Consider the following 12,347-nt stretch of genomic DNA (forward strand, 5'->3'; position numbering starts at 1 on the left):
GAAACGACCCAGGCAGACCTGAAGGAAGCGGCAACTGACAGGTTAATCTGGAAATGTATTATGGCAAATGATAAGTCTTAAGAATGTAAACCAATGATGATTATCTCTTACTTTTATCCTTTTTTTGAAATTTTATATCATTTGACCAACACATACACAGTGTAAGTGTAAAAATAATCTTTGCCATAAGATGAAACAAATATTTTACAGACCACCATCTTTTGACGGATAATGTATTGGATAAGGAGTACTATGAAGTATTCAAAAGATCCACATAAAATGAGTAACTATACTGTATTACAAACTTTTATTTCAAGATGTGAACTATAGCTTTATTGCAATATTTACAAATAGGACATATAAAGCTGAAGAATAAATACAGTATCATCAAGCTGGAACTCTGCTTCAGTCAAACGGTTGATCATAGTTCGGACTTTTTCCAACAAGGTGAGCTCTGGTGGAGTCAGCATTTCTTCAATCTAAAGAAAACATAACAACACTTTACAAAAATAAAGGAAAAAAAAAGCAGAACCACAAAAAACACCCAGAACAAAAGATTTTACATTAAAATGATTGGAACTTTATGTTTCCATGCAAGTGATATAAGTTAAGAACAGAAATTAGAGAAAAGGCTTTCTGTGAATGATGTTATAAATAAGTTATACGATTGTGAGAGACTGCAAAAAGACCTCAACCATGTTGTGAGATGGACAGCACACAACAGTATGATTGTAAACAGGGTGAAAAGTCAGGTTGTGAATTTTACCAAAAGGAAAAGTGCCCTTGGTTTTAATTACTGCATTGATGGGGTGAAAGTACCTCATGGGGATCACTGAAGTACCTAGGTGTTAATAAGATCATCATTGCAGTAATCACATAAACGGGACTGCAAATACAGGTTACAGATCCCTTCATTTGGTTATGAGGGTATTTAGGGCTAGTAAGGATGTGAAGGAGAAGGCATATCTCTGGTAAGACCACAACAAGAGTAAGGTTCCAGTGTATGGAACCCTAACCAGCATTATTCGATTCGAGAACTGGAAAGAATTCAAAGAAAAGCTGCACAATTTGACCAGGATAATTTCTGACAAAAGAGTAGTGTTATGAAAATGCTGCAAACTTTTGGCTGGGAAGACTAAGAAGAAAGGAGACAAGCTGCTTAACTAAGCAGTACCGTATGTTCTGAGCTGTCAGTGGAGAGACTGTGTGGAATGTCGTTAGTAGATGAAAGATCACAAAATGAAGATAAAGTTGGAATTCAAGTGAACAAATTGGGGCAAATATTTATTTACAGGAAGAGGAGTAAGGGATTAGAATAATTTACCAAGGGCGATATTTGATAAATTTCTAACTTCTTTGAAATTAGTTACAAAAACAAGAGATATGGAATCTGCCACCTGAGGGACTGCCCTAAATGGATATCAGTAGTGTATGACTGATTGTATATTATGGGCCTGATATGGTGAGGAAGAGCAGTGTTCTAAACTGAGTAACAAAAGGAAGGTGTAACTGGGTTCCAGTTACACGACACATAGTAAAGAAAAAAGGAAAACTTAAATTATACATAATTTTAACGCCTTTAACACAAACCAAAACACCAGATAAACTGCATCCAAAAATAAACAAATGAACATCAGGTTGGGCAACGTGACGACTATAAGAAAGGATGTGGAGCAGGCGTGGGAACCCTACCCGGGCCATGAGGATACGTAGGTTGTGGATTTTAAGAAAAATCAACGGTGATCCCTTGATCTGTTGATAATTTTTCCAAAACAAAAGTTACAAAATAAAATTCATCAAATCAAAAATCACATTGTCATATCTCATAAACAACAAGATTAGACATAATTTACCAAGGACTATTATCTTAAGCCAAAGAGGCTAAAGGAAAGTTATACCTTAACATAATGCAACTTCCAGAACACAACAATTAAAGTAAATGGAACCACACGATATTAAAAATACAATATTGAGTGAAATTTAACAGCGATTTCAGATAATCACGCTACATAATGGAAAGAAGAGGGAAATCAGAAATTATAAAACTTGATGCAGAGGCCAGTTTAACTTACTCCCACACCAAAAACACTTCTGGTGCGGGGTAGCGGGAAAACTAGCGTACACCAAGTTATACATAGTGACTGGAGGCAAACCCTGAGGGAAATAAAATTAATCTACTAATTACACTGTTCACAAAACCAAAAGAAAAGGGGAAATGCCTCCAAAATCAAACAGTAAGGCCCAGCTGAAAAGCTAAAGCATCTTATAATTGAGTGGCGAGTCTGGGCGAGTAGGGGCAAACTCCTATGTGAAAAGAAAACCAAACACTGAATTTAAATTAAGGTGGAAATGAAACCAACAGTGCTTACCCCAAGGCAGGCCATCCTGGGCAGGAGGATCGCCGAAGTACACCTGACTCGCTGACAGGTGAGAAGTGAAAGACGACAAAGTTTTCCTCGCTCTCTCAAGGCCCCGTTCCGATCACAAGGTAACCAATCAGACCACAGAAGCATACCTCTCACCACCCAGACTCACCAATCAAAACTACTGTTATTTTCTCCAACGTAAATGACTATCGAGAACCTTCCATCTTACGAACTCTTAAAGGCGTAGAACGTCTTTCTAGAATCGACAGGGGCAGACACCCCCTGCTCCGAAAGTCCAAGTTACAAAGGTTTCACAATATTACAAAATATCACCCAACAATAACAACCCTTTGCAATAAGTTACAAAATATCACCCAACAATAATGAAAACATTCCTTTACAACTTAACCATATTCAATAATTACATTTCCAAATGACTGTCTACTAAAAGTCCACATGTTTTTCTTTTTCTTTCTCTACCAAATAGTCCAAATACAACATATTTTTCTCTTTTCTTTCCCTATGAAACCTGTGTCAGAAGGAACAAAGGTGAAGGTGAGAAATGTATTCTTGTGATAGGAACTATAACATTCAGTAAGTGATTCTGATGATCACATACTGAAACTAACATATATATATAAAATGATGATGACTGTTTTATAAAGAGGACTTAACATTGAGGTTATTGGCTCGCTTTCTTAATCTCTCTCCGTAGCAGATATGGAATATGATATTTCGTGAAGGATTGATGTATTCTACTTCTTCTGTATTTCATAGCATGTACAGAAACCAAAACTAACTCAATTACAGAGCCAAGTGGAAGCTCTTCCTTTCAAACTTATCTTAAAAACACTAATTTACATCAATGTGATCTCAGATAACAACAGTGATAAACATACCTCATTATGTGAATAATAATAATAATAATAATAATAATAATAATAATAATAATAATAATAATAATAATAATAATAATAATAATAATAATGATGATGATGATGATGCAATATATGAGACAGAAAATAATCCAACTTGATTTAAAAGAGATTATTTTTATCCCTGTATACAGTGGCAAGGTTTTTGTCTAATTTCATATTATTGACAGCCCTAATTGCTGCTTTCAGGGTTCTGTGCAATCACTAGATTTTCCCACTGGATTGTAGGTAATATGGAGTGGTTTGTTAAACTTAAGCTCTACGCAATGCAACTAGGTTTCTTAACAGTTCCGACTCAAACTGCCTGCCTTGACCTGTGATAATTGAGTGGTGTTTTGAACCTAACAATCCAGTTTTCACAGAACAATTTTGTAACAGTCTGTGCTGTGTTGTTTGGCATGTACAAGATTTCCATCCAGCTACTTCAACAGTCTATGCAGACCGGGCAATAATTGCTTTAATTCTTCGATCCAGCTGCTTAAATTTAGCCACTTAGATTTTGTATGCTGTTACTTTATTCTTCTGACAGTCAATACAAGCTTGTGCCTATTTTTCAATATCATTCAGGTCAAACAAACTTGCATGTAACCTGCCTCACTGTGGTTTTTACACCTGGGTGAGCAAATCAATGCATTTGATTAAATATTGTAAAATGAAATTCTTTTGGGATGTAAACGTGGATGATTTTTGTTGAAATGTTGCAGCACAGAGTTCTTCCCATGGCTGTCTGACATGCTTTGAATTTTAATGACTGGATATTTGTTCTAGTGTTCTCAGCTCCTAATCACTTTCTTGCTTTTATGTATCTTCTTAAAGTCGATGATACTGACCTTGTTGAGTCTTGACAAAGCATCAGTGATCTTTTCCGTTACTATAGTTTAACTCTGTGGTGAACTGAGAAATGTTCTGTAACTGTCCTCTTTGTGAGGTGATGCTTTTTCAATCTTCTTTAGAAAAGCATATGTGATTGGCTTACGATCCATGTATATCGTGAAATGTCTTCCCTTGAAAAAGTGCTTGAACTGCTTCAAGGACAGGTCAATTGCCAATAGCTCTTTGACATATACACTTCATCAGGTTTCTTGAGAGAGAAAAAAAAAAAAAAAAAAAAAGCCATAGGTTTTCAGTCATCTTTGTACTGCTGCAACACTCATCCTATGGCTTGGTCTGAAGCATCCATGAATAAAGCTCAAGGAAACTCTGCAATGGGGAATGTGAGCAGTGCAACACACACAAGATATTCTTTGCATTGCTGAAATTGATATTTAGCTTCTTCCATTCAGTAGATTGTCTGTCATTCACCTGTCATCCTTTGTTGCTCCTTTCAAGTAATAATACAAAAGAGCCAAAGTCTGTGCAGTATTCTTGAGATAACAGCAGTAGAAGCTTATGATGCCCAAAACTGTTCTGAGTTCCTTTACTGTTTCTGGCAATTTATAATGTTGAATAACCTGAATCTTCCCAAGAATTACTTCGTAGCTGAAATGGTGTAGAGGACTGTGCTGAGATTGTCTGGAGATTTATTCGAGGATTCAACATTTCATCACACTCTGGATATTTTTGTTTTGGGCCTTTGGGAGCACATGAAGCAGCTGAAGCCTGTGCAGAGTACAAAAGATAAAACAAGAAGACAAATATTTGTCCACAAGACACTTACATATCTTCTTGAGAATAGACTTAAGAAGTCCGGAGCCTCTTTCTGGAGGTCTGTTCCATGTCATGAGAAGACCCGTGAAATATTTTACTAGTCGTATTGAAGGAAAAGAAGTCAAATATATCAATAGATAAGCTGAAACCAACATATCTGACAGCTTCATAAGAAGACTACAATTTGACACGGAAAACACTGTTGATCACAAGATATACACTTCATTATCTATTTGTACTATTAAAGCTATTGTGTTAAATAACTTCACAGTGTCCATAAGGAACATATAACATGAAAATATAATGACCCCATATAGCCACTAAAATCTGGTGATGCCCCAACTAGCCAGCCACTCAGACGTGTCCGGTCCTAACCATCTATGTAAATTCTAACTTTTGGGAACATATACTTCGATAAACAGACATTGTAAGATTGTAAGATTGTAAGATGGGTGAAGCTATCTACTGAATAATGGGCAACAGTTGATTAAAAAGAGATCCTAACTTATTCAAAATAAGCAAACAAATAGTAAGGCAAAATAAACAACAACTAATTAAACATCCTTTGAAAAAATGATTGTAAAACTCATTGCATGTATGAATGTCCAAAGTCCTTTACATAATTAACACGAAGATTCCCATTTTCACTCGGGAATTTAAATTACTTGATGTTAAATCAAAACCAAAACTGTGCTTGCATTTTATTTCTTGTTGAATGGTGTGAGTAGCTAAATTTCATGCCCACAAAACACTGTGGTGAAATCCTATCCGACCTCTAAGTAAATATTTAGGGGATGACTAACACTAAACTCTAACACTTGTTAAAATGAATCGCACTAATTAATTTCTTATGCACAAACAACATCATCAAATCACTTATATCAGCCGTCACGTGGATTTCAAGATACCACGGACACTCATTATTTACAACACAAATAAAAAATACATGACGCACTCACAATACCTGAAAACATAATGTCAGTCTCGCACACAAACCAAAATGCACAATATTAACACTCAGCCATCAATACTGTTCGCCTGTTATTCATACCAACGATGACTATCCCTGAAATGAACCTAGCACATGCCCTTCCCAGATCACTTACCAAAAGCACTGTCTAACTCATTCAATAAAAATGTGGGTGATGAATGCACATAGGCCTTCATTTATGACAATCCTTGGGATATTAAATAATCACTTCACCAGACAACACTAACCCTGGCGGCATTTACACACTGGGAGATCACACACGCTCCCTAATCTCTATAACTTGAGGAATTACACTTCTCAATCTTACTATTACTTTCCCAAGGCCTGTCTGTACATTAATTTGTTTGTCTCAAAGATTCCTATGCCTTCTGGTATCTTCATCCTTACAATCAGATTCTACATGACTATCAGTGTCATTGCAATGATGACTCTATCCACATTTAGTTAGACCATTCTATTAATACGATGACCTGTAACTATGAACTTTTCTTACGACAACAGGACCTACTCCCTGAATTTACATCAGACTACTTGGTTCATTCCTAGATGAAGAATTTTAACACTTATCAACACACATTTGACAGCCGAACATATCTCACTGATTTAATTTAACACTTTGACTTCTCTCGATGATTCTACTCTTGATTAGGATCAAAGAACTGACAACATGCACATAACAATCACTTTCATTCTCTAGCATACGGAGAAATATTACGCGTATCCATGCATGTCCTCATTCGTTTCAAAGCATGCACACTACTAGAGTACACTAGACCTGACATTTTATTTGAGGCTTGTCTGCGCATTTATTAAGAAAGGAAAAACTATCACTGAATGAAACGTAATTTTCCACATGGATTCCACCCTTATTTACATTTATTTCCAAATGGCATGCATCCTTACGTTAAGTTCCCACACAAAACAAGATGAAATGAGATGAAATGGGTCGATTCATTTACCAATTCTAGCTTTTACTCTTACGTTACTGACAATTGCCTCTTAGAAATACAAAATTCCACAAACTAAAACTACTATTTACAAATACCTCTAAATATCTACGTAAAGTATTACATAATTAATATGGTGTGTTTGCTACTCAGCCTTCAGGTCACTCCTTGCTTTAGATCGGACGGCCCCATCCTGTTTAAGCAATCATTGTAATGAGCGTAGGATGTCCAGATATCAGTTCCATCTTCCCTGTGGTCAAGCTGCTGCGCTCCATTGTCGTGCCCTCATCCTGGGTCGGCTGCTTTTGCGGCTGCGTCTCCTGGTTACCTCATGCAATGGTGTCTCGTCGGTAGCCTAGTGACACTACAAAATTATGGTCACCTCATGAGCTATGTGTAACTGAGCTCCTGAGTTTGTGTGGCTACTATAGCATCCTAGAATTTGGACTGGTATTAAATTTAGGTGCTAACATTGTCTCTTATTATTGACTCTCTCACTCTGCTCACAGTTCATGGGTCTACTCGTTCGTTCGCACCGCGATCGCCCGACAGAACATTTCCCGCACTGCCGATTAACACTGTTCTGTATTTCCGAGACATGATTTGGACCTCGACACTGCCCAAGCACACGTTTTCTGTTACTTTATGTGGTGAATAACAGCCTTCCACCGTCACACATGTTCTGATGGACTCGACTGTGAAATGATAACTCTGATTAAGAATGACTGTTTCTCTGATTATTATTTTATTACAAGTTCAGACGACTGCGTTACACGCACGTGAGGTTCAGAGTGCCTAAACATCTCTCTGACATGAGGTAAAGTGATATCTAAATATTAACACAATGTAACAGCATCTCAACACATCTCTCTGTAAATATGAGCGTCACCAGTCAATAAGTACAGTGTACAAGTGAGAGGTCCAAATTAACATGAACTCGATTGCTGATTCACAAGTGCAAGAGTCTGAAAATATGAGAACAAGAGTAAGACTGTCCGAAGAATGATGCTAATACTGACAGTACTAAGACTGATAATGTCGATAAGACTACGAATGCTAATATGATAAGGACATCGAATATATGATATGACTAAGGATTAAGGAGTGCCTTTCCCTCTTCTGCGTGGCTAAATTTATCAACTTGGTTCTCTCCTTCCTGTATATTTTTCACTTTGGTTTCTCTTGGCCTCCACCAATCCCACAGGGGTAATTAACATGAAGCTTCTCCTCATTGGCTGGTCAGTTGTGATTCCTCGTATTGAATTCGATTCTTCCCCTTTTCATGTGGGCTAGGGTTAGACTTTCTAGTTATTGTTTGAGTTTTGCCTTGTTTTCTTGACCTCCACTCTGTATTCACTTGACGTTAGTTCAGATCTGTTGTGAATTTATCACTTGGCTCAATTGCGTTCCTTTACAAATTTTATAGGACACTTATCACACTCCTTTTAACCGTGAACCTGGATATCGAGTGTATTGTTTCCTCTCGGTCTATTGTCATGCAGTGCCCTAACCCTGTTTGTTGTTATTCTTGCCCGTTCCTTAAGAAAATTTATGGTAGGGTTGGCAGTTTAACCTCTCGTCGAAAACACTTGCACGTCAACCCTGGCTCTCTCTCCATTTGCTGTACAAGATTTATTTCATTGTCCATTCTTTACAGAATAAATATAATTGATCCCAAGATACGCTTTCAATGAGCTCGTACTGAAAACGGGTGCAATAAGGCTACGGGGAACATACAAATATTCCGAGTACTGCTGAATTCTGACCTTGTAATAATGATACAGTTGGCTGTCAATATAGATGTAAAGTTTCCGTTAAAGGTATGTATTGATGATATATGCAGATGTTCCCCTTGCCCAGTTGAATGAAGCGCTTCTTGTGTACGGATAATAATATAGTGAATGAATGAAACCGAATGCACGCATATGTGCATATTTAAATAGTTATGCTCTCCTTGCTGTACTCTATGAGAGACTTTACTCTTTTTGCACAACTGAGTAGATGGTATCTTGTACATGTTTTGTTGTAAAGTTCACTGTTACACTTATCACCTAGCGTATGGAATGACTTGATCATGCATATTTTATGATGGAGACCATTGACCGTGTAACAAGTCACCATATGCCTGAGCTCATAGTTTGACATTGTCCAAGCTCTGTTCATCATGGCTTCAGTGCTGTAAAAATCTTCCCAAATACTTGATCTCTTTTCATACCGCTCTTTTATATGTTTGATGCAATCATGTATGGAAGTCCTAGTTTGAATTTGATATCCTCCATATTGTTCTCCAGAGTTATGCCTCTATATGAGCCTGGTGCGCTTGTATTAATTTTGCCTTTGTATAAGATTTTTACTGTAGATTTTCTCCACATTTGAGGTATATCCCCTTTCTCAATGCATTTATTGAATAGTGACATCCATACTTCAATAAAGGATCCCATTGAGGTATTTATATGTTCATTGTATATTCCATCGGGACCCGCTGACATCAAGAATGCAAGAGACATAGCTTCAAGAATCAGTTATATATACTGACTTGAATGTCAGTGCAGTGATTGATCTTATGTGTTTTACTGATCATTTTCTTTTATTTATTTGATCTAACATCTGAAAGACTGAAAAATAGCTCAAAATACATTTAAGACGCGGACAATATTTTATCTGAACACTTGATTTTTACATGTCAATGTTCATCATTCACGACAACCTTTTTACTGTTTTCAGATAGTCACCATATGTTTTAATATTTTTAATTAATTGATTTACTGAAGACAGCCCAAAAATAGGGCCAAAAGATGTTTTTAGCCAGGAAATTGGTCTTAGCCGTCTGGGATATGGGTGAGGACTACCCGCCACTGGACAGGGCTGGCTGAAGAAGCTAGTCAGTCTACAAATTGCGATGGTTAATATTGGAACAATGACTGGTAGAGACCGAGAATTGGCTGAAACTCTGAGGAACCGCCGAATCGACATCAAGTGCACTCAAGAAACAAAGTGGAAAGGAGCAAAAGCTATGGAGATTGGCAAAGGATACAAGCTATATTATAATGATGACAGACCAATGACCATCAAAATAAAGTTTGTTGCAATACTCTCCAATTTGTCATGTGCTACGCACTCCAAATCGGATGTTCTGATGATGAGAAAGATGAATTTTGGGAAGGACTGGATGCCCATTTACACACTACCGACCCCAAACAACGTATGGTATTAGGAGAAGACCTCATTGACCATGTTGGATTAGTAAGGGATGACTATAACCAGCATCATGCAGGTAATGGATTTGATACTCACAACGATGGTACCCAGATTTTAGACTCAGCTGAAGCACAGAAAATTCACAATAACCAACACATACTTCAAGAAGAGGCCCATACATATCATCACCACACTAGTAGTGCTCTCCCAAGAAATTTTCGTTAGCCCGGTGGTAGGAATGAGTAGCCGGGCGGGAAATACTTCATAGAAAAATGAATATGATACAATTTCAATTAATTCCTCTCAGGGCATTAACAATAATATCAGGCAGCTAAATATTAACTGCAAAATTGAACTAAGAGAGCATTTGCAACTTTAGGTGTTCTACTGCTCGTCCATAACCACATAACACCAGGGCTTACCACTTGGTTGTTGTGGAGTGTCATACAGGTTTGTGACGTCATGCAGAATCGAGTGTTTGCAGGCGATTCCTCACTAATCCAGACACTGCTCACGCATGACACCACGTGATAGTCAAGTTCAATATTTACACTCCGATGTAAATGATGCAATTATGCTAAAACTAATGAAGATTTATCATTTAAATAAACAGTTTTACAGTATTTATGTTTTAATTTGGAGCACCCAATGATTCAAATATGTATTAATATTATGTAACGATCACTTATCTAGGTTATGTTAGCTGAGCGGTCTGTAAAAACGGAAGGGCAGTGGGCCCATTAAAAGGGCCTTAGAGAGAACACTGACTAGTGGTGGGAATAAGACTCAAGTAGATTATCTGCTTGTGAGGTTTACAGTTTTAGATAAGGATAAAAGTTACCACCTGTTCAATACAATAAAATAGTGAAATAATTAAAATATCACATATTTATTATCTGTCATTTAGGGACTGGTTTTAGCACCTTCCTGGGCCATCATCAGCCTAGGAAATTTTTGCAAGGCTTTTTAAATAGCTACATGAAATATTTATACTAGTGTAAGAACATGAACAGAGCATTCTAAACTAGGTTGTAAATTTTTACCATTACATATGTGATTTAAAATCTATGTGATTAAAATACAGAGACTAGATTAATGTTTGTGGGATAATAGACACGTCATGAGACATTTATATACACTTTTAAATTTAGAGATCTTTGCGTTATTGATTTGATATACCTATTATAAAACTAATTGTAACACCTAGTTTTGATAAAATGTTTCTTGTAGGGCAAAACTCATATAGCTATTACAGTACGTATGACTGGCCTTAAAGAGTAAAAAGCATTCCTTTAAAAGTTTATGTCCTTAGTCACTTTGTAAAATACTAAACTAACATCTGATTTCTAGAACAGTGTTCTCTTTATGTGGGACAACTTATCACTGTCCATTTTTAGCATGAAGCAGTTCCTCTTAATATGTGATCTAAGAACCAACTATTATGTACAGACTTTCTTCCGTATGAATAAAAAAATCTAATGTCACAGTCTTTGTTCACTTGCTCTGAAACAGCCTAATTTGATGATGTGCTATAAAAATTAGCTCTGTATTTCAATGTTGATCCAATATTAATGTAGGGCTGAGGCTGTATGTTGATTGACGAGATATCTTGAAAATTGAAATTTTCAGGTGGATTTGAATGAGTTTAGAGCGATCTTGAACCAAGTATATGCTGCTTGTGAGGTGACATGACTTGAAGTTGGTGACCAATGTAAAAGTGTTCCTTTCAGAATCAACTGCCCCCTCATCATCAACTTCTCATCATGCACCTCCAAATAATGATTATAAGCCACATGCAGCCATGAATGAATGGAACTGAATGGGTAAAATAGTGGCACTTACGAGAATGCAAAACTCAGTTCAGGCCTGTCGTTGGTCACGTTAATGTCAATATAAACCAACCAGCATCTGGCATACAAGACAACTTGTTTGGCCAAGTATATGCTGCTGCAGCTACTGCCATTCTTGGGAAAGCAAAGCCGGAGATGAAATGGCATATGGCTTTTAATGCTGAGAGCGTCCAAGGACAGGTTCGGCTCACCAGGTGGAGATCTTTTGATATGATGCCCCTAGGTGACCAGACAGGTGTGATGAGGATGAAATGATGAAGATGACACAAACACCCAGCCCCCGTGCCAGTTAAATTAAGCAATGATGGTTAATATTCCTGACCCTGCCGGGAGTCAAACCCGGGACCCCTGTGACCAAAGGGCAGCACGTTAACCATTTAGCCATGGAGCTGGACACAACCACAGATAAAGAC

General features: G+C 37.2%; 1 protein-coding gene across 1 annotated transcript in view; it reads right to left on the reverse strand.

The window, feature by feature from the left end:
* Positions 1 to 298: 298 nt before the first annotated feature.
* The window catches only part of Polr3C (RNA polymerase III subunit C), a 201,321-nt gene continuing 189,272 nt past the window's right edge, over positions 299 to 12,347 (reverse strand). Inside the window, exon 9 of the mRNA XM_067144179.1 lies at positions 299 to 479. Coding sequence (XP_067000280.1) covers positions 345 to 479 — 135 coding nt within the window. The 3' untranslated portion in view covers positions 299 to 344. The remainder of the gene's footprint in view (positions 480 to 12,347) is intronic.

Source organism: Anabrus simplex, chromosome 3 (assembly GCF_040414725.1).
Source record: "Anabrus simplex isolate iqAnaSimp1 chromosome 3, ASM4041472v1, whole genome shotgun sequence".
Taxonomy (NCBI): domain Eukaryota; kingdom Metazoa; phylum Arthropoda; class Insecta; order Orthoptera; family Tettigoniidae; genus Anabrus; species Anabrus simplex.